Consider the following 22,543-nt stretch of genomic DNA (forward strand, 5'->3'; position numbering starts at 1 on the left):
TGAAGTCAGAACCTCCAACGCACCTAAGAGCACAAATCTAATATTTCTACAGTGTACAATACACAAGTGTTTATAATATGTAGCTGATCAGAGAACACAGTCGCAAGTTATCAAAGAAACAAAAGAGAAAAATATACATCCATATTATCCCGTGAAAGGTATTACTAGTTTGTATTTAAATATTTATGATGAAATTTATATCATAATTATTCAGTTTAAAACAAATGAGGTATGTAATATTTACCTAAAGTAAATAACCAAAACAAGAATGATGATCACGAAAAAGGGAATGATGATCAGCCACCAGAGAGTTGATGTCGGGACCTCCACGGGCGGCACCACTTCACCTGCACCATAAAATATATTTTAAAAATATGTTGCTTAGTGTGTAAATAATGTGAATGAATATAATTAAACTATTTAACAAAACTTCTTAAAGATTTTAGGAAGGAAAGAGAAAGTTCCACTGGTGGATGATGTTCATGAGACAATTATACAGAGTAAATCATTATATTACACGGATTTGTTATGTTTTGGTTATTACACTACTGAAAAATGGTGGCACACTTTTATACAACACTTCGTGTAGAAAAAATTCCCCAGCTCAAGCTGCCGCCTTATTGTGGGTCAGCAGGGGAGACCCTGCCACCATCCCCTGCCACCATCCACTGCCACCATCCCCTGCCACCCCCAACACTCCCACCACCACCATCCCAGCCTTGTTGTGGGTCAGAGGGGGAGACCTCCCACCATCCCCTGCCACCATCCCCTGCCACCCCCGACACTCCCGCCACCACCATCCCAGCCTTGTTGTGGGTCAGAGGGGGAGACCTCCAACCATCCCCTGCCACCCCTGACACTCCCACCACCACCATCCCAGCCTTGTTGTGGGTCAGAGGGGGAGACCTCCCACCAACCCCTGCCACCCCCCGACACTCCCACCACCACCATCCCAGCCTTGTCGTGGGTCAGAGGGGGAGACCTCCCATCATTCCCTGCCACCCCCGACACTCCCACCACCACCATCTGAGCTTTCAGTTCCATTCTGTCTTCAGTTCCATTCTGTGTTTTGATCTTTTAATTACCATATCTTGTATCTGCCAAGCAATCATGGCACAAGGTAAGCATACTAGTGTTGCTGAAAATGGCAAGAAAAGGTATAAGCATTGAAATCTTAGAGTTAACGAAGAAAATGGAGATATTAGACAAGAGATAACCTGTGCAATTAAAAAAATGAGGTAAGTTTATTTGTTTGTGTGATGAATAACTGACTGATTTACTGACTGACATGACTTGTTTACTGACTGACTTGACTGCTTTACTGACTGACTTGACTGCTTTACTGACTGACTTGACTCCTTTACTGACTGACTTGACTGATTTACTGACTGACATGACTGACTTACTGACTGACTGGACTGATTTACTGACTGAGTGTACTGATTTACTGACTTGACAGATTTACTGACTGACTTAAAGTTAGACTTTTTCACTGAAGAAGACCCTGAAATGGTGTCTAGAACAGCTGATGCCTTACCATCAGTTGCATAATGTACTGCAGGGTAAAACAGAACAGAAATCCATTACAGAATTTATGCACACTCCAGTACAACCATTGACTTGAGTACCAGAACCTCTACCATCCACCTCAGCTCAGTAGAGCCACAACATAACTCACCAATCTCTTCACAATCATCAATGAACACCATTACCCTCAATTTAAGGTAAGAAATATTATTATTTATGTTTCATATGTAGTCTTAAGCAGTAAAAACAACATAATACATCACGACAATGAACTATAATTACATATTCACTTTTATTTTTGTAAGATCTGGTGGTCTAAAAAAAAAAATTTTTTTTTGGCTTTTTTTGGGCTCGCAGGAACGTAACCCTATTTTTACCATAAGCTCTTCAGTTTATCTAACATTGATTTACCTAACACAGCATATTCAGGAACGTAACTACCGTGTAATATAATGGTCTACTGTACATCAGTGGGGTAAAACAGTAACCTATAATATTAAGAAAAATGCCTTGAAATTTAATACAAAAATTATGTTCAGATAAACAGCGATTTGATGAAATATTATAAACTAGTAACTGTAAATGCCCATAACTTAGAAAAGATGTTTTATAACACTCAGAACTAAATTACATTGCTCTTAAATTCGGCGTAATGCATACTTGGAGTATACCTCAAGGATGTTTTTATCAACACCTTCACATCTCAGTTCATAATCATGCCTCAGGGTTAATCAGGACCTGATCAACCAGGCTGTTACTGCAGGCCTCATGCAAACCAACATAAAACCACAGACTGACTGATCAAATACTGAATATAGGTGTCTGTCTAGCTAACTCTTGAAGACAGCTAAGGGGCCATTGGTAATCCCCTTTATGTATACTGGAAGGCAGTTGAATATTCTTGTTCCACTGACACACACATTGTGTAATCTCCAAGTGTAATCACGGCAACATCCCCCCTCCCACTGCTTTTCAGTGGGGTAGGGGATGTTGCATCGCCTGCCGAATCTTTTGCTGTGGTAGATTTGGACTAGTCCCTCAAGGACTTTTCAGGTATAAATTATGATGTATCTCTTTCACCTGCATTCCAATGGACTTCTAAAATCCCCAGTAATTTAGGTGTTTGATTGTACTAAATACGTGCAGTGAAAGTTCTCTGAATATTCTCCAGATCTGCAATTATGCCTGCTGTGAAAGGAGCTATTAGTGGACAGGAGTATTCCATCCAAGAGAGAACAAATGATTTAAAGAGAATCATCACTAGCTTGGCATCTCTTGTTTTGAAAGTTCTCATTATCCATCCTATAATTTTCCTAGCAGATGTCATAGAGACATTACTGTGATCTTTAAAAATGAGATTCTCTGATATTATCAGTACCAAGTCCTTCACATTAAGTAACTAAGCAAGTTTATTCAGGTATACACAAATACAGTTACTTGGATTATCATATATAGCAGCATATATGTAAAGTACCTGGGATAACCCAAAAAAGCCAGACAGAGTGGCTTATTTCCATATGGGTCCTTTTTCACTCTATTGTGTAGTTAGAATTTGTTTTGTTCTCCAGTCTAGTTTGTATTTCCTCAAGTTTTTCATAGAGGAGTAATTGAAATTTGTCCTCATTGAACTTCATATTGTTTTCTGTTGCCCATTTGAAGACTTTATTTATATCCTCTTCGAAATTTGTAATGTCCTCAATGGATCACACTGTCATACAGATTCTAGTATCGTCAGCCAAGGAAGACAGGGTGTACATTTCTGTTCATGTTAGATATGAGGATGAGGAAGATGGGAGTGAGTACTGCACCTTGGGGAACAAAGCTTTTCACTGTAGTCGCCTATAACTGGACTTTGTTTACTCTCTTTGTGTTTTATTGGTTATAAAGTTAAAAAACCCATCTACCCACTTTTCCAGTTATTTCTTTATCACGCATTTTTTGTGCTGATACACCATGATTGCACTTGTCGAGGGTTTTTGCAAAGTCAATGTATACTATATCTGCATTCTGTTTGTCCTTCAGTGTATCCAAGACCATATCATAGTGATCAAGTAGTTATGAGAAGCCGAGCGACCTTCCCTGAACCCATGTTGCCCTGGGTTGTACAACTAATGGGTATCCAAGTAGTTGACGATTTTGCTTCTTAGAACCCTTTCAAAGATTTTTATGATGTGGGAAGTTAGTGCTATCGGTCTGTAATTCTTTACAATTGCCTTACTGCCATCTTTGTTGAGTGGGGCTGTATCCGTTGCTTTTAGCGACTGAGGGACGACCCCTGTGTCTCTGTTCCCTCTACACAAAATATTAAGGCACGTGACAGGGGTTTCTTGCAGCTCTTGATGAACATGGATTTCCAAGAGTCTGGACCTGGGGAAGAGTGCATGAACATCTCGTTTGTTCCTTTTTCAACGTTCACTGGTGCTAGGCTTATATAAAAAATTCTGGAACTGTTAACAAGATTTTGAGTTTCGGTCATAAACAAAACATCATTTACCTTTAGTCTGATTAACGACTCGCTGAACATTGAATCATTCTGAAATTTCAGTATCTAACTCATTTCTATGTTGTTACCATTGAAAGTCTCATCCGGATGTGGTTTTCGACCTAGAATTGGCATATGAAAAAAAAATATTTTGGATTTCTTTCTTTAATTTCTTACCTGGATCCTGCATGTTTCGGTCATAAAAAAATATTTTTTTTATGACAAAGACTCAAAATTCGGTCATTTAAAAAATCTCTGATATTATTTTAACACCAGAAGACTTCGAAAACGCAATAAATGACATGCCCATGCATTCTGCCCCAGGCAGAACTGCAAGAAGCCCCTGTTACCTGCCTTTAGCATTCTATGGAGAGGAAACATGGACACAGGGATCATACCAGTCACTAAAAACAACAGTCATAGCCCCACTCTACAAAGTTGGAAGTAAAGCAATTACAAAGAAGAACAGACCAACAGAACTAAAGTCCTTTATCATAAAAAACTTTGAAAGGTTTCTAAGATGCAAGATAGCCAACTACCTAGATACCCATCAGTTACATAACCCAGGGCAACATGGATTCAGAGCAGGTTGCTCCTGACTGTCCCAACTACTGGACCACTTTGATAAGGTCCTCGATGCGCTAGAGCAGTGGTTTCCAAACTTTTTCAGCTTGTTACCCAATTTAACATGCCACATAAAGCATGTTACCCCTTTCACAAAATGTTGTTATTATTGATATATATGGCTAAACGTGAACGTATACAGCCTCGCATACTCTGCTAATCCTAGCAAAACCATTGAAAACGTAAGAACCACACATACATTATATATAAAATTAATAATAGCTAAAAATTCACACAGTGGGTAAATACTAACTATATACTGCACAGGGCAGTACACATACATACCAGCTTATGTATACCTCGGCTGATGCTCACAGATAAACTGACAGTGTGAAATAGAGGCAGCCTCAGGAAGTGAGTGACGCGTACTGGACAGGTCGATCTGGGCTACTGAGTGACTTTTGTCCTGAAGCATACTTGTCAAAATACTTTTGGGTTTCCACACACTTAGCTATATATTTCTTCTTTTCTAATACTGTATATTAGTTTTTGATGTTTATTGTTATTTGGTTTAACTTTATTACTTACTTATAATAGGTTTACTTTACAACTTTATATACTAAGACAAAGTTAACAATAATCCTCATACCGGGTACCGCATTGTTTTCTTGATTTTCAGAATTCATAACTTTTTTTCTGTCACCCCTCCATTACCCCCCAAAAATGGTTAAATTACCCCCAGGGGGTAATTTACCCCCAGTTTGGGAACCACTGCGCTAGAGGATAAACAAAATGCAGATAAAGAAATAACACAGAGGGTAATAGTAAACAGAGTCAAGTCTGAGGCGGCTACAGTGAAAAGCTCTGTTCCACAAGGCACAGTACCTGCTCCCATCCTGTTCCTCATCCTCATATCTGACGTGGACAAAGATGTAAGTCACAGCACCTTGTTTTCCTTTGCAGATGACACCCAAAATTGCATGACAGTGTCATCCATCAAAGACACCACAAGACTCCAAGCGAATATCAATCAAATCTTTAATTGGGCCGCAGAAAATAAAATGAAGTTCAATGAGGAGAAATTTCAATTAGTCCGATGTGGAAAACTTGTGGAAATTAAAACTGTATCAAACTATAAAACAGAGTCAAACCACACAACAGAGTGAAAAACTATTGTGAATGACCTGGTAGTGATAATGTCAGCGGATTTCACTTTCAAAGATCACAATAACTTATCTACCACATCTGCTAGAAAAATGATAGGATGGATAACGAGAACTTTGAGATCTAGGGTTGCCAAGCCCATGATAATTCTTTTCAAATCACTTGTTCTCTCGTGGCTGGAATACTGTTGTACCCTAACGACCGCTTTCAGGGCAGTCAAAATTGCTAACCTGGAGAATGAACAGAGAACCTTCATGACACATATAAGTACAATAAAGCACGAAAATCCTAGAGGGATAGTACCAAATTTGCATACGGAAATCACTCCCTACGAATGCAAAAGACTCGGCAGGAGCTGCAACGTTCCCCCAGTGAAAAGCAGGGACGCCACGAGTACACTAAGAGACAACACAATAAGTGTCAGGGGGCCAAGCCTGTTCAACTGCCTCCCAGTATACATAAGATTATAATTATTATAATCAAGGAAAGCGCTAAATCGACAAGGGTCATACAGCACTGTGTGGCAGAAAATAGTGCTGGGGTTATAAGCAGCTAGGTGAAGAGGGGATCAGAGGTGAGGGGAGAAAAGGGCTGGAAGGGACACTAAGGGCTACCTGGAGTTTACCTGGAGAGAGTTCCGGGGGTCAACGCCCCCGCGGCCCGGTCTGAGACCAGGCCTCCTGGTGGATCAGAGCCTGATCAACCAGGCTGTTGCTGCTGGCTGCACGCAAACCAACATACGAGCCACAGCCCGGCTGATCCGGAACTGACTTTAGGTGCTTGTCCAGTGCCAGCTTGAAGACTGCCAGGGGTCTGTTGGTAATCCCCCTTATGTGTGCTGGGAGGCAGTTGAACAGTCTCGGGCCCCTGACACTTATTGTATGGTCTCTTAACGTGCTAGTGACACCCCTGCTTTTCATTGGGGGGATGGTGCATCGTCTGCCAAGTCTTTTGCTTTCGTAGTGGGTGATTTTCGTGTGCAAGTTCGGTACTAGTCCCTCTAGGATTTTCCAGGTGTATATAATCATGTATCTCTCCCTCCTGCATTCCAGGGAATACAGGTTTAGGAACCTCAAGCGCTCCCAATAATTGAGGTGTTTTATCTCCGTTATGCGCGCCGTGAAAGTTCTCTGTACATTTTCTAGGTCGGCAATTTCACCTGCCTTGAAAGGTGCTGTTAGTGTGCAGCAATATTCCAGCCTAGATAGAACAAGTGACCTGAAGAGTGTCATCATGGGCTTGGCCTCCCTAGTTTTGAAGGTTCTCATTATCCATCCTGTCATTTTTCTAGCAGATGCGATTGATACAATGTTATGGTCCTTGAAGGTGAGATCCTCCGACATGATCACTCCCAGGTCTTTGACGTTGGTGTTTCGCTCTATTTTGTGGCCAGAATTTGTTTTGTACTCTGATGAATTTCCTCATGTTTACCATATCTGAGTAATTGAAATTTCTCATCGTTGAACTTCATATTGTTTTCTGCAGCCCACTGAAAGATTTGGTTGATGTCTGCCTGGAGCTTTGCAGTGTCTGCAATGGAAGACACTGTCATGCAGATTCGGGTGTCATCTGCAAAGGAAGACACGGTGCTGTGGCTGACATCCTTGTCTATGTCGGATATAAGGATGAGGAACAAGATGGGAGCGAGTACTGTGCCTTGTGGAACAGAGCTTTTCACCGTAGCTGCCTCGGACTTTACTCTGTTGACGACTACTCTCTGTGTTCTGTTAGTGAGGAAATTATAGATCCATCGACCGACTTTTCCTGTTATTCCTTTAGCACGCATTTTGTGCGCTATTACGCCATGGTCACACTTGTCGAAGGCTTTTGCAAAGTCTGTATATATTACATCTGCATTCTTTTTGTCTTCTAGTGCATTTAGGACCTTGTCGTAGTGGTCCAATAGTTGAGACAGACAGGAGCGACCTGTTCTAAACCCATGCTGACATAAGGTCAAAAAGTGTTTGTAAGTCAAAGGCAGAACCGTCTGCAAGAAGGGAAGATACGGTAAGAGTGGCAGGTCGGCGGCAGTGTTTGAGGTAAATCCTACAAGCTCGCTGGTAAATCGGGCAATCTACAAGAAAGTGAAGAACCAAAATAGGGACCCGACAAACCTCACAAGGAGGAAGAGGGTGTCGGTCCGTGAGATACCCATGGCCAATGCGAAGACGAGAGAGCGTAGTCTCCCAAGCACAGCAACGGTGGTAAGAAGATGGCCACAAACCTAAAAGTGGTTTATTAGAGCGCAATTTCATATGGTGCATGTTTGACCACCGTTGTTGCCAACGGCTGCGAGGACGGGCAGAGATGACTGGTAAATAATCTCAAAACGGAATACCTCTATAGGAAACCGGAAGCTCATGTACTGCTGACCGCACAGCAGCAACCTCTTGTTCATTGCCCTGCACATCAATGTGTCCAGGGACCCAACAGAAAATATCGTCTTTGTTTTTGCTAGCCACACGGTGCAACCATAGTTGAATACGGAGGACTAATGGATGAGGTGAATCAAATTGTTTAATGGCTTGTAAGGCACTGAGGGAATTTAAAATGATCACAAACGTCGAAAGAGACATATATGTAATACGGAGAAGTGCTATGAGGATGGCATACAACTCGGGAGTAAAAATACTAGCTGAGTCTAACAAATGTCCTTGGACAACATCGTCAGGGAACACCGCCGCGAACCCAACTTCATCAGAAGATTTAGAACCATTTGTATAAGTTATAAACAGCAATGGCATGAGCATGCGATCGGAAGTGATCAAGAAAAAGAGAGCGAGAAGCAGTCGTAGGTAGGAGAGCATTGGCGGAGGGCAGTAGGGGAGAACAGACTTAAACCGTTGGAAACTCACAAGGAAAAAGGGAAAAGGCTGTTGCTAAATGAACATACCAGGGAGGTAAGTGGAGAGAAGAGCAGAGTGAGTGAAGACGAAGAGAAAACGGTTGAAGTAAGCAGGGGCGTCGAACAAATAATGGGCTTTTACTAATGTCTGAGAACAACCTATACGTAAAAGAAACATGATGATCATGAGAGCGGACAAAGTAATGAAGGCAATGAACATCACGGCAATCAGCTAAGGAACATTCGCCTCGGTATAGACACTTTCAACAGGGGATGAACGAAAAGCACCAAGGCATAAACGTAGACCTTGATGATGGATGGGAGCTAACTTAGAGAGAGTGGTAGGAGAAGCTGCAGAATAGACTTGGTCTCTATAATTCAGCTTGGACAAAACTAGTGTGGAATGCAAACGGAGGAGAGTCCGGCGATCTGCTCCCCATGAACGATGCGCGAGAATTTTCAAGAGATTTAGCCAACTATAGCAAGCAGCCTTCAAAGAGGAAATGTGCGGTTTCCATGTCAACTTGCGATCGAAGAGAAGGCCAAGAAACTTGACCATGTCACATTCTGGAATATGTGAACCGTGTAAATACAATGGAATATTTGGGACAAGGGGACGTCTAGTGAAGGTAATGAAATGAGTTTTTGTACTAGGAAATTTAAATCCATGAGAAATGGCCCAATGGGAAACCCGGTCAGATACATCCTGAAGGGAGGCCACTACCAGGCAACAGTCAGCACCTGCATAAGCTATAGCAAAGTCATCCATATAGAGTGACAACCAAATATGCGATGGAAGAACGGAAGGTAGGGCATTTATGGCCAAGAGAAAAAGGGTAGTGCTAAGGGCACAACCTTGTGGGACACCCTCGGCCTGAACAGTCTGAGGAAAGCGAGGCGCCAACCCGGACATGAAAATGTCTGTCAGATATGAAAGCAGTAAGGAAAGCTGGCAGATTACCGCGGCCTAAAGAGTGGGCTTGGGCAAAAATGTTATACCTCCAAGTGGTGTTATATGCCTTCTCAAGATCAAAAGAGACTGCTAGGATGGAGTGTTTGTTTGCAAAGGCATTTCGTATGTATGTATCTATTTGAAGCAAGGGGTTCAAAGTAGAGCGGCCTGTGCGAACGCCATATTGGTGAGGAAAAAGACTTTTGTGAGTCTCCAAATACCATATCAGACGTCTATTCATCAATCGCTCCATCACCTTGCAGACTACATTGGTCAGAGCAATGGGACAATAGTGAGAGGAATCAAGCCCCGAAGTGCTTGGTTTGTGAAACGTTAGGACAATGGCAGATTTCCACTAATAAAGGAGAACTCCTCACGTCCAAATAAGATTGAAAAGACGCAAAAGGACTGTAAGGGCAGTAGAATGCAGATGTTTTAGCATACTGATATGAATATCATCAAGCCCAGCTGCGATGACTGGCAGGCTGAAAGCATGGAAGAGTGAAAGGTACATTATATGGCTCCAATCCATCAAAGGAGAAATCAAAGGGCAATTGCTCCTTGGTGAACTGAGACGTAAGAAATGAGGGACAATGGTGAAGCCCTTGGGTGACACGGACAATATAGTTTCCGAGTTCCATGGCAACCTCAAGAGGTTCTGCAACATTAACACAAGCAACCAGCAAAACAGGAGCTGGGTTTGGAGTGTACTTGCCACACAACTTCCGTACCTTCTTCCAAACCACACAGATACGGGAAGACGAGGTAATGATAGACACATAGTCTTGCCAACAAGTGCATTTAGCGTCGCATATGACGCAGCGAGCAACTGCCCTTGCCCACTTAAAATTCAAAAAATGATCTGAGGTCCGATTATATCGATAACGGCTCCATGCAGCACGTTTCAAACGCACTGCAGGAGCACACCCAGGAGACCACCAAAACAAGCATGTCTGAGAATGCCTGCCTGAAGTTTGAGGAATAGAATGTGATGCCACAGTCAAAACTAAGGTCAAAAACTGGTGCACTACTTCATCAACAGAGGAAGAAAGAGGGTCCCCTCAAAAAGTGGTAAGATGAGAGTATAAGTCCCAATTTGTTCGAGCAAATTGCCATGGGGGGCTACGAGGCAGTCGGGAATATGTAGTAGAAGTAAGAAAAATAGAAAAGTGATCACTGTTGTATAAATCTGGGAGGACAGACCAAGTGTAATCAAATGCAATTGACGAGGAACAGATAGGAAGATGAATGCAAGAGAGAAACTGAGTGCGAGAGTCAATGAGTCTTGGGTATGAGCACCTGTATTTAAAACATGAAGAGAATGAGAAGCGAGAAGAGTCTCCAACTGATCACCACGAGAGCCACAGTGGGACCCTCCCCATAGATGATAGCGAGTGTTAAAATCACCTAACAACAAAATGGGCAGCAGTAGAGAAGAAATAAAAAACGCAATAACAGAGATACCGAATGCACGGGAAGGGGAAATATATAGAGAGTAAACTGTATACCATCTGTGCAAATAAATAAGAGCTTCAGTATAATGCAGCAGAAAACAAGCATAAACTTGTTGATATGGTATACCAAAGCATACATGAAGCGCACTCTCATTAAATGATTCATTCGTCCAAAACTGGACGAATAACAGCTGAACGAATTTTAGGCTCTTGTAGCCCAACACATATTAGGGAAAACTGGGAGAGCAACACTTCGAGCTCTCCCCAATTACCTATGAGGCCACGAATATTCCATTGTATATAAAACATTATTTACAAAGACAGGTATACTAACAAGGAGAGGCGATAAAATCTATGGGATATTAGGGTCAGTGAAGTCATCGTGTGGGGGCAACGGTAAGCATGTAAGCAAGGAGGATTCAGAATGCTGTGAAGGAAAAGATTGTTGCAAGGGTCATGACAAAGAAGGGGTAGAAGGAGGTGCGTCGGTGTCCATCAAGGGTTTCGTCTCCACAATATAGTTGGAGATAGCATCAAGTGTCTGTTGTGATAGAAACACAGGCCTTATCTCTAGGCTTTATTGAACATAGAATCTTCATAGTACTTCTGCAAGAACAAAATATAATGACTAGTACATCTAATAATGGCTTCTACAGGGATGGTGATGTCTTGCATATGTCAAGAGAAAAGTTATAACTACAGGCCACATATTTAAACTCACCATGTAATCTGCATCGCTGATAAATGGATAAAGTAGGAGAGAATCACACACCATGTGTTGGTGCCCATGACACACACCAAACTGTTGTTGTTGTTAAGGGCCCCTAGAGGTGGTGCAGTATTATCCTGCTGCTGCTCCCCACAGGACCAGTATCACTACAATCTCCCCCTTCTAAAATATCAGAGACAGTAATCTCCCAAACTTTTAGGTGGGCGACGTACACGTCCCGACCTTCGTAGCCCTTGAGCCTCTTCACCAGGTTCGATATTTTCCAGCGGGGTTTGATTAACTGCTGGAGCAGAATCCTCTATTTCCATAGGGGTAGTCTCAAGGGGCTTTCCAGGAGAAAACGAAGCATCTTTCACATCTATTGGTGTATCTTGAGATTCCACACTAATAGGGATTTCAACTGGGGCTAAATGTCTTGTAGATACTGTAGTCTCTTCACCATTTTGGTAGCGAATGTGGGCGTAATGTGGATTAGCTTGCAGGAGCTCTACCTCTTCCACTAAAGGATCCGTCTTGTTCATCCTACGGTGACTCTTCAGGAGAACGGGTCCAGGATGACATAACCAAGTGGGCACGGAGGCTCCCGTAGAGGAACGACGTGAATAGTTGAGGAGTCTTTCATGAGGGGTTGCATTAGTAGCTGTGCACAGCAGTGATCTAATAGAGTGAAGAGCATCAGGTAGGACAGTTTGCCAGTGTTGAACAGGTAGATTGCGCGACTTTAATGTCATTGTAACTGCCTTCCATATAGTACCATTGAACCTCTCCACTTGACCATTGCCTTGAGGGTTGTAGCTTGTTGTTCTGCTGCAGGCAATACCTTTGCTAGCCAAAAACTCCTGAAGTTCGTTACTCATGAACGAGGATCCCTTGTCTGAATGGATATAAGCTGGCATACCAAAAATAGAGAACAACTGTGAAAGACAACTAATAACAGTTGAAGCAGCCATATTTGCACAGGGGAATACAAAGGGAAACCTTGAATATTCATCTACTATGTTAAGGAAATACCTATTCTGATTTGTGCTTGGTAGAGGTCCTTTGAAATCTATATTCAATCTTTTGAAAGGCTGGGTGGATTTTATGAGATGAGTCTTCTCTGGCTGATGAAAGTTTGGCTTGCACTCTGCACATACTCTACATGCTCTGATCACTTGTCGCACATCTTCCACTGAGTAGGGCATGTTCTTTGATTTGACAAAATGGTACAGGCGTGTAACTCCTGGGTAACACAAAGCCTTGTGGAGCGCTGAGAGTGATTGTAAATCATGACATGCTGCTCCACAGTGGGACCTAGAGAATGCATCAGGTGAGATGTTCTCTTGACCCGGTCGGTACAGAATATCAAAGTCATAACACGATAGTTCCATCCTCCAGCGTAATATCTTGTCATTCTTTATCCTACTTTTATGCTTCTTGTCGAACATATACATCACGGACCGTTGGTAAGTCCTTATGGTGAAATGTCTACCAGTTAAATAATGCCTCCAGTGGCGAACTGCTTCTATGATGGCCTGGGCTTCCTTTTCTACAGCAGCATAACATTTCTCTGATCCTTGAAAAGTTCTTGAAAAGAAGGCTACTGGTCGTCCTGCCTGAGATAAGACTGCAGCAATGGCAATGTCAGATGCATCCGTTTCCACTTCGAATGGTAGGGACTCATTAATGGCTTGAACTACTGAGTTTTCAATGTCCTGTTTGAGAGTATGGAAAGCGGCTTCTGCTTCCTTTGTCACAGGAAATGTGGTAGCACTCAATGGGCGGACTTTACTTGAATAGTTGTAGATCCATTGTGAGTAATAAGCAAAGAGACCAAGAGTTCTTCGGAGTGACTTTTTGTCTTGAGGCATTGGAAGTTCCCGTAGAGGTCGTAGTCGTTCAGGGTCTGGGAATATTGAACCTCCTTCCACTACATAACCAAGGATGCTAAGCCTTTTAGTTGAAAAAGTGCACTTTTCCTCATTGTAACTGATATTTTTCTTCTTGGCGGCTTCCAAAAACTTATCAAGGTTTGCATCATGTTCCTCCTGGGTCTTGCCACAAATGGTAACATTATCTAAATACGCGTAAGTTCCCATGAGTTGCTCTTCCTGAATGAGTGAATCCATAATTCGTTGGAAGCAGGCTACCCCATTGGTGACTCCAAAAGGGACTCTGGTAAACTGATACAGGCCATCACTAGCCTGAAACGCTGTGTATGGTTTATCTTCATTCCTTATAGGGACTTGATGATAGGCACTCTGCAGATCAATTGTGCTAAACACGTAGTACTGAGCAATTTTGTTCACTGTATCGTCAATTCGAGGTAGAGGGTACCCATCAAGAAGTGTAAATTTGTTGATTGTCTCAGAGTAATCGATAGCCAGTCTCCGTTTCCTATAACCATCTTTAACAACAACAACCTGTGCACGCCAAGGGGAATCACTCGGTTCTATAATACCCTCCTTCAGCAGCCTCTGAGTTTCTTTCTCAATGAACATCCGATCCTCATAAGAATAGCGGCGTGACTTAGCTGATATAGGATGGCAATCCGCGGTAAGATTTGCAAACAGCTTTGGTGGGTCTACCCTTAAAGTGCTAAGTCCACAGACAACAAGAGGAGGCAGTTCACCTCCATATGTTAAGGTGACACTACCATGCAGCTTCTGAAAGTCCTGACCAAGGATAACATCAGAGCACAGTTGTGGCAGAATAGCTAAATGTACATCTTGATAATCCTTTCCATTAACTCTGAGATTTACCTTACAAAACCCTAAGGTCTGAATAGAGAGAGATGTTGATGCCATGGAAACGGTACCTGATGAGTGATGTAGAGTCAAGGAGAGCCGTTTAACTAAGTCAAGGTTGATGAAACTCTCTGAGCTGCCACTATCAATAAGACCATCTACTTCTGTTCCTTTGATGAATACTTTCACAACTGCCTTTGACAGTGAATTTGGAGTAGCCGCAGAAGTCACTGTTGCTAGAGTCGCATGATCGCTGGAATGTGTGGAGGCACTAGCTCTTGTTGATGCATTAGCACGACATACTTTAGCAAAGTGACCTTTCTTGTGGCATTTATGGCACATTGCTTCACGAGCAGGACACTTTGGACGTGGATGTCTTGAAAAACCACAAAAAAAAAAAAACACCGTACCTGCTGCTGCTGTCACTGAGGCAGGTTCCACAGTAACTTCATTGCAAGAGTCTTGGTCAGGAATTGCAGCACTTACCACTCGAGAAGGCTGAGTGGTACTGTATACTTCAGAATTCTTCTGGGCTGAATCTAGAGCTCTTGCCTGGTCAAAGGCAGCGGCTAAGTCGAGAGTTTTATTCTCCAATAAACGCTGCCTTATTATTGGTGATTGCAGGCCACTGATAAAAGCATCCCTGATGGACTCTTCACAATACTGAGCAGCTGTCACTGCTTGGAAGTGACAGTCCTTACCTAAAATTTTCAGTGCTTGAAAGTATTCCTCTAAGGACTCATCAATCTGCTGGCGGCGAGTTGCAAGGCGATAGCGTGCAAAGATTTCATTTGTAGGTTTAATATACTGAGACTTGAGGGTTTTGATAGCATCTTCGTAGGTATTACACTCAGAAATAGCCTCATATATCTTAGGTGACACAAAATTGATGAGCAGACTTAGTTTATCTAGATCTTCTTTCGGAAGGGCTCCCAAGAAGTTTTCGAAAGTCTTAAACCAGTGCTTCCATTCCTGAGCAGCCGTTGATAAGCTGGGGTCACAGTCTAGCCTCTCAGGTTTCAGTAAACGCTCCATGTTGTGGTGTAGTCTAGCGCAGGATCACCACCAGGTAGCCCAGGATTCTATGTTCAATAAATTGTTGTGATAGAAACACAGGCCTTATCTCTAGGCTTTATTGAACATAGAATCTTCATAGTACTTCTGCAACAACAAAATATAATGACTAGTACATCTAATAATGGCTTCTACAGGGATGGTGATGTCTTGCATATGTCAAGAGAAAAGTTATAACTACAGGCCACATATTTAAACTCACCATGTAATCTGCATCGCTGATAAATGGATAAAGTAGGAGAGAATCACACACCATGTGTTGGTGCCCATGACACACACCAAACTGTTGTTGTTGTTAAGGGCCCCTAGAGGTGGTGCAGTATTATCCTGCTGCTGCTCCCCACAGGACCAGTATCACTACAGTGTCTCAGTGGATAAGGAAGATGCCGATACCATGATTTCAGAGACAGGTGAGGTAGAGCAAGTAGAGATCGAGGAGACTATGGAGGGAACCAAAGAGATCTGAGAGGGGCGGTAAGAATGAACCTGGAGAGATGAGCTGGCGGGGACAGAAGAGACGTGCAGCAGAACAAAAGAGGAAGGAGGTTGGAAGGTAACTAGGGAAGAAGTCTGAAGGGAACAGGAGAAGAGGGGACTACACGAGAGGGGTGGTGAACCTCCACCTTCGTGAGAGTTAGAAAGGGGGTAAGAACTAGGCACCGAGGTAGAATATAGATTCAACTTCACAGGTAATAGGTGCAAAGAAGGTGTAGGTTTGTGAAGTCTCACAGACTGAAAAACTAGTGAGCAAGATGAAGAAGTAGGAAGAGGTACGGAGGTAGGAGTTTCAGAGGGAAAATCTGGTAAAGAATTAGAAACGGGGGTGACCCCAGAAGACATGGTAGCAAAGGAGCTGATAGGTGGAATGGCCAGTTAAGGTTGGAGGTATCCGAGCTACTCGAGAATAAGGAACCCGTTGAAGATTTCCTAGAAGGCGGAGCTGAGAGACATCCATAGTGTAAGGCCTTCACTTTCTCTAAGATAACGGATTTCTCGTTCATTACGATAGACTTGATAACAGCGTGAAAGGAAGGATGAGATTCATTGCAATTGAAACAAGAGGGAGAAGATTGTAAGATGTATCAGCATGATCTGTGGAACCACAGACCAGGCACTCTACCGCAGAGCTGCAGTATTTAGCAGGATGTCCCAAGCGCCAGTACTTCAGACACAGATGGGGAGTAGGGACTACTTTATGGACTTCAAGGTGATGGCCCGCAATATAAACCGAGGACGGGAGTTCATGGCAGTCGATGGTTAAGCGGGTGATGTTGTTGGGAAAACACCTCTGCCTGCGAGTGGGCAGGACGTATCTACTTTGAGAATAGGAAGGTCCTGAAAGGATAATTGCTCTAAAATATTATTGCCAAAAGACAGAAAATCACTTTGTACAATGGTATGCTGTAAAACCACCGTACCACTGCAAGAATTGAGAATAGCGTGCTTATGAACTGTGATTGAAATGCTATCCATGGCAGTAATACGGGAAAGATCATGAGGTTCTTCTGAATTCAGAACTGTAATGATGCACGTACCTCTTCGAAGAGTAAGAAAAGATATATTTTGGCCAATGTGTCGTAAAAGAGCTTTAAGAATACTATGGTCTAAAAGATAATCAGTTGGAGATGTCGGTTGTAAGGAAAAGAATTTAGTCCACTGCTTACTTGTAAACATAGTGCGCAAAGGGAGTGAGTATCATGTAGGTCGTTTTTGGGTAGACATCAAACCATCGTCAGTAGGTGGTCTGGAATGTTTAGTAATAAAATGGGCTGTTTGACCTGAGGGAGGTGGGCGATCCAAAAACTGTCACACCATACTCGGAGAAGCCGGATGTATTGTTAAAGGTGTGCAAGAGGCAGAGGTATTAACAGAAATGGGAGGTGCCTCAGCACCTGGAGCAGGTGATGAAGCAACACGAGCAGAAGGTACAGGGGTATGAGAAGAGTCTAGAGAATGGTCTAATAACGAAGCTGGGTCAGAACAGGATGTGGGAACAGAAAGGGGCCTGGGAGGAGGAGGGTTATCACACAACGAAGACTCCATGATAGGGGTACTTCTTTCTTGTTCTTTTAAAGAAAAAAAGAAAGGAAAGAAAAAAAAGTGGGACAGCGGAGGGACAGTCACTAGAAGGCATGGAAGGACTGTAAGTTCTTCTCCTCATCTGATAGGACCTCGAGCCCACAAGCAGTGCAGATGCAGCGTGGAACCCATGCCATACCCTACCTTCCACCAGTAAACCAGTGCTCCGGGATAGCAGCCTCACATCTACTGAGCCACCTCGGTGGGCAAAAGACAGGGCGGTCGGAAACCCACCACAAAGCTTACCCCCTTCGGCTGTAACCCCAGAACCGACAGGCAGCCTCTGAAGATACAGTCACTATCTGCATGACACTCTGCCCACTTCTCGGAGATCCAGAAAGAGAGCAGGACACCTCCACACAATTCTGATTCCATGGTAAACTACACCACTCCCGAGGAACTCCATGGAGTGGGATGAACCCCGGCACACTTCCCACACCAAGAAACCATAATGCCAGAGGGGACAACCCCAGAAGCTACAAACGGGACGGGGAAAGGGGAGGGTTAGGAGGGGGGAAGAAAGGGGAAAAAAGGATTTAAGGGGGAGAATGGTACAAGGATGGGGGGATTGGGGGGTAATTAAGTTCGGTCGGAGGAAGAAGACCATAAGGTCCAATTCCTCAGACTAATAGCCTCTTTACTGCAATAAAGAGCCCCCCTCCCTTAAAGAGGAGGATACATAAGAGGGATTACCAATATACGCTTGGCTGTCTTGAAGAAAGTGCTGGACAGGCACCTAAAGTCAGTACCTGATCAGCCGGTTTACGTGCTGCCAGCAGTAACAGCCTGGCTGATCAGGCCCTGATCCACCAAGAAACTTGGTCACAGACCAGGCCACGGAAGCGTTGATCCCCGAAACTTTCTGCAGGTATACTCCAGGTAATTACCGCTCTGAGACCAGTATCTCACAATATACTTTAGCTACTGCTCTGAGACCAGTATCTCACAATATACTTTAGCTACTGCTCTGAGACCAGTATCTCACATTATTATTATAATCAAAGAAAGCGCTAAACCTACAATTGTTATACAGCACTGAAGGCAGCAAATAGTGCGGAGGTTATAAACAGCTAGGTGGAGAAGGGATCAGAGGTGAGGGAAGAAAAGGTTGGAAGGGACACAAAGGGCTGTGTGTCAAGTTCTTATAATAAGACAGTTGCTGAAAAAAAGTCAAAAAGTGATTGGGAGTCAAAGGTGGGATCGTCTGCAAGTAGAGAAGATAAAGTGATAGTGGTAGGGCGGCGGCAGCATTGGAGGTAAATCCTGGAAGCTCGCTGGTAAACCGAGCAATCGACAAGAAAGTGAAGAACTGAAACAGAGACCCGACAAACCTCAGAGAGGAATAGGGCGTCTATCCCTGAGATACCCACGGGTAAGGCGTGTATGACCAATGCGGAGCCGGGAGATCGCAGTCTCCCGAGAACGGCAATGGTGGAAAGAAGATGGCCACACACCTAAAAGCGGTTTATTTAATAGAGCGCAATTTGTTATGGTGCATGTCTGACCACTGTTGCTAATGGCTGTGGAGACGGGCCGAGATGACTGGAAAATAGTCGCTGAACGGAACACTTCTATAAGAAATCGGAAGATCATGTACTGCTGACCACGACGCAGCATCTGCTTGCTCATTACCCTGCACACCAACGTGTCCAGGGACCCAGCAGAAAACGACATCTTTGTTTGCTAGCCACATAGCACAACCATTGCTGAATACGAAGAACTAATGTATGAGGAGAATCAAACTGTTTAATGGCATGCAAAGCACTGAGGGAATCAGAAATGATCACAAACGTCGAAGGAGACATATACAATGCGAAGAAGTGCTATGAGGATGGCATACAACTCAGCAGTAAAAATACTAGCTGAGTCTAACAAGTCGCCTCAGACAACTTCATCAGGGAACAATGCCGCGAACCCAACACCATCAGAAAATTTAGAACAATTTGTATAAACAGCAATGGCATAAGTATGTGAATGGTAGTGCTCGAGAAAAAGAGTGAGCAGCAGGCGCAGGTAAGAAAGCTTTGGCACACGGTATTGGGGGGGAAAGGGCAGACATGAACCGTTGGAACTTCCCAAGGGGAAAGGAAAAAGGCAGATGCTAACTGAACGTATAAGGAGGCCAAGAGACAACGGTCGGAGTACGCAGGGGCTTCGAACAAACTGTGGGTTTCTTCTAATGTCTGAGACTAACCTATAAGTAGAAGGAACACGAAGATCATGAACGCGGACAAAATAACAAAGACAATGAGCATCACGATGATCAGCTAAGGAAGGAACATTCGCCTCTGCATAAAGGCTCTCAACAGGGAATGAACGTAAGGCACCAAGGCATAAACGGAGACCTTGATTAGGAATGAGATCTAACTTAGAAAGTGTTGCCGAAGAGGCAGCAGAATAGACTTGGTCACCATAATCCATCTTGGACAAGAATTGAGTGGAATGCAAATGGAGGAGAGTGCGACGATCTGCTCCCCATGAACGATGCACGAAACATTTAGGTAATAAAGATACCTAAGTTTTGTTCATGTGTTTTATTCATTAATTTGTCGGTATTGTATATCATTAATATGAAACCATATATATTTTGGTTAGTGCGCTATCAAAGATATCTTATATCACCTGAGCCCAGTGTGGGAGAGGAATAAGAATACAGCTCGTATAATTTAAAGCCAAACAGATGAGAATTCGCAATACACAAATAACAGGCACATAGAAGAGAGGAGCTTACGGCAACATTTCGCTCCGACTTGGACCATTTACAAAGTCACTCTAACGAAAAGGAGAGTAGGATGGGTATATGTAGGCAGGAGGTGGTAGTAGTAGTAGTAGTCGTAGTAGTGGAGGTAGAAGGAAGCAGTAGTAAGAAGGAGGAAGAGCCAGTCAAATACTAAAAAAGAGGAGCACTGCAAGGGAGCTGGTGCCCACAGAGGGTAAGAGCAAGAACACCAAGGGGAGAAAGGAAATAAATAAATAAATAATGAAGGAACAAATACACAAGCCAGAAGAAAGACAACCCAAAGGAGAAAAAGGAAAAGGGGAAGAGGGAGAAGAAGAAAAAGAAGGAATCAGGTTAGGTCAGGGTGTTCTGAAATTTGGAGCATTTTACAATGTAGTGGGTAAGGAAGGCATCTACAGAAACGAAGCCAGGACTAAGAATCATACAAGGAAAGTTGTGTATTAAGGAGGTTCAACCAGACGGCGACTAATAAAGTTAGAAGTAGGGAAGACAGTTTTAGCAGAAGACCAGTCAATAGGATGACTGTGATCTCTCATGTGACAGAAAAGAGCATTGTTAGTGTCGGCAAGCCTAACACTACTTTTGTGCTCCCTAAGTCTGTCAGAAAGAGATCGGCCAGTTTCTCCAAGGTATTGAAGAGGACAGGAGGAACAAGAAATAGAGCAGACACCAGGAACATCTGTAGAGGAAGGAGAGGTATGAACGAGATTAGTGTGAAGAGTGTTAGTCTGGCAGAGAGTAAGTTTGTTGTCTAAGGAACGGAGAGAGTTGCTGAGATTAGAAAGACCAGAAATGTAGGGAAGGCAGAGGACAGAAGAGTTCCCAGGAGCAGAGAGTTTGGGAGATAAGAAATTACGTTTAGAATTATACGTTCAGATTTATTCTAAAAGCCATAAATGAAATCGAAAGAAACCCAAAGTATTTCTTTACTTATGCCAAATCAAAGTAGAGAACAACATCCAGTATTGGGCCGCTACTTAAACAAGATGGGTCCTACACAGATGACAGCAAAGAAATGAGTGAGCTACTCAAGTCCCAATATGACTCAGTTTTTAGCAAGCCACCAACCAGACTGAGAGTCGAAGATCAAAATGAATTTTTTATGAGAAAGCCACAGAATTTGGTTAACACAAGTCTATCTGATGTTATCCTGACGCCAAATGTCTTCGAACAGGCGATAAATGACATGCCCATGCACTCTGGCCCAGGCCCAGACTCATGGAACTCCGTGTTCATCAAGAACTGCATGGAGCCCCTATCACGAGCTTTTACCATCCATTGGAGAGGAAGCATGGACACGGGGGTGGTCCCACAGTTACTAAAAACAACAGACATAGCCCTACTCCACAAAGGGGGCAGTAAAGCAATAGCAAAGAACTACAGACCGATAGCTCTAACATCCCATATCATAAAAATATTTGAAAGGGTCCTAAGAAGCAAGATCACCACCCATCTAGATACCCATCAATTACACAACCCAGGGCAACATGGGCTTAGAACAGGTCGCTCCTGTCTGTTCCAACTACTGGATCAGTAAGACAAGGTCCTAGATGCACTAGAAGACAAAAAGAATGCAGATGTAATATATACAGATTTTGCAAAAGCCTTCGACAAGTGTGACCCTGGCACATTAGCGCACAAAATGCGTGCTAAAGGAATAACAGGAAAAGTTGGTAGTTGGATCTATAATTTCCTCACAAACAGAACACAAAGAGTAGTAGTCAACAGAGTAGTCTGAGGCAGCTACGGTGAAAAGCTCTGTTCCACAAGGCACAGTACTCGCTCCCATCTTGTTTCTCATCCTCATATCTGACATAGACAAGGATGTCAGCCACAGCACCGTGTCTTCCTTTGCAGATGACACCTGAATCTGCATGACAGTGTCTTCCATTGCAGACACTGCAAGGTTTCAGGCAGACATCAACCAAGTCTTTCAATGGGCTGCAGAAAACAATATGAAGTTCAACAATGAGAAATTTCAATTGCTCCGATATGGTAAACATGAGGAAATTAAAACTTCATCAGAGTACAAAACAAATTCCAGCCACAAAATAGAGCAAAAAACCAACGTCAAAGACCTGGGAGTGATCATGTCGGAGGATCTCACCTTCAAGGACCATAACATTGTATCAATCGCATCTGCTAGAAAAATGACAGGATGGATAATGAGAACCTTCAAAACTAGGGAGGCCAAGCCCATGATGAC

The 22,543-nt window shown here is 43.2% G+C and overlaps 1 protein-coding gene across 2 annotated transcripts in view; it reads right to left on the reverse strand.

The window, feature by feature from the left end:
* LOC128689253 (receptor-type tyrosine-protein phosphatase alpha-like) overlaps nt 1–22,543 on the reverse strand; it is an 828,196-nt gene that overhangs the window by 319,411 nt on the left and 486,242 nt on the right. For both annotated transcript variants that reach the window (XM_070086466.1, XM_070086465.1), the window contains exon 13: nt 245–347. In XM_070086466.1, coding sequence (XP_069942567.1) covers nt 245–347 — 103 coding nt within the window. The remainder of the gene's footprint in view (nt 1–244; nt 348–22,543) is intronic.

The sequence above is a fragment of the Cherax quadricarinatus genome, chromosome 18 (genome assembly GCF_038502225.1).
Source record: "Cherax quadricarinatus isolate ZL_2023a chromosome 18, ASM3850222v1, whole genome shotgun sequence".
Lineage (NCBI taxonomy): Eukaryota > Metazoa > Arthropoda > Malacostraca > Decapoda > Parastacidae > Cherax > Cherax quadricarinatus.